We start from the raw sequence: 1,080 nt of genomic DNA, 5'->3' as shown, positions 1-1,080 counted from the left end.
TTTTTTTTTTTCAGAGTTATATAAGTTCTTGTAGTTAAAAACCATCTCTTTTGCAAGTTGCAACATATAGAAATAGCAAGAAACCGACATAAAACTTGAGACCATGTACGTGATCATATATAGTGCAAGCTTGATCTACTGCAATTACTATACAAAGACCGCATCTTTTCGTATCTGATTTCAATAAAGGGAGTGACAAGCTAGACAATCCTTCTCCAGACCCTTAAAATATCTATAAAAAGAAGTACATATATCCATTCGGTTTTCTTCTTATTAAACAGTAAAATATTAAAGCTTTCAAGAAGATAGAGAAACCCATTTCATTTTGGGCGAAACTAATTAGAGGAAAACACCATGCAGTGCACTAAGACTAGTTAAAATGGTAAATATAATATGCAAAAAGTAGTAATTTTTCTATTTATTTGAGTCCTTTTATAATCTTTCTTGCTAGCCTTTACTCTCTCTCTAATGCTTGTTTGTCTCAAACAGGACTGCTCAATATCAAATGGAGGTAACAATGGTGGAGTTGGTGGATCTATTGGGCACAACTCTGGATGTGTAGGGGTTGATTCCTATTCTTCATCCTACAGTACTCTCTTTGATAAGAGAAGATTAATGGAAGAAAACTTAGGAGTACAAGAAGAAGAAGAAGAAGAAGTGGAAGCTGGTGAGAAAGAAACTCTCCCACTGTTCCCCATGCATGCTGAAGACATCAATGGCTTCTGCAACACGAACCCTTACACCACCAATGGGCACTACATGTACACCAGCTGTTATCGCTCTGTAGATGATGGAATCAATGCTTCTCGCACTTCCCTCGAGCTTAGCCTCAACTCCTACTGTCACAGATCTTCACCCTACCATTAGATTAGACCCACCATAGAAATTAATGTTTGTTTTCTTAATTAGCCAACGTACGTACTTGGCTTTGCCTATGTCTATGCTAAATTGCTAATTAAGGGTAGTTTGCCAACTGGGCCTAATTTGACACTCTTTTTATAATTAGTTCAAAGTACTAGTTGTGAAGTTGACATGTGAAATGCAAAAGAAATTAATGGGTGATTATAATTTAGCTTTACC

At 36.3% G+C, this 1,080-nt stretch overlaps 1 protein-coding gene across 1 annotated transcript in view; it reads left to right on the top strand.

Moving 5' to 3' along the window:
- Positions 1 to 867, top strand: part of LOC136064452 (protein WUSCHEL-like) — a 5,251-nt gene extending 4,384 nt beyond the window's left edge. The window contains exon 2 of the mRNA XM_065766208.1: positions 490 to 867. Coding sequence (XP_065622280.1) covers positions 490 to 867 — 378 coding nt within the window. The remainder of the gene's footprint in view (positions 1 to 489) is intronic.
- Positions 868 to 1,080: the final 213 nt, after the last annotated feature.

This window comes from Quercus suber, unplaced genomic scaffold, assembly GCF_002906115.3.
Source record: "Quercus suber isolate HL8 unplaced genomic scaffold, Cork oak 2.0 scaffold_691, whole genome shotgun sequence".
Lineage (NCBI taxonomy): Eukaryota > Viridiplantae > Streptophyta > Magnoliopsida > Fagales > Fagaceae > Quercus > Quercus suber.
Note: the sequence above shows the minus strand (reverse complement) of the source record. Positions and strands in the feature narration are given on the sequence as shown.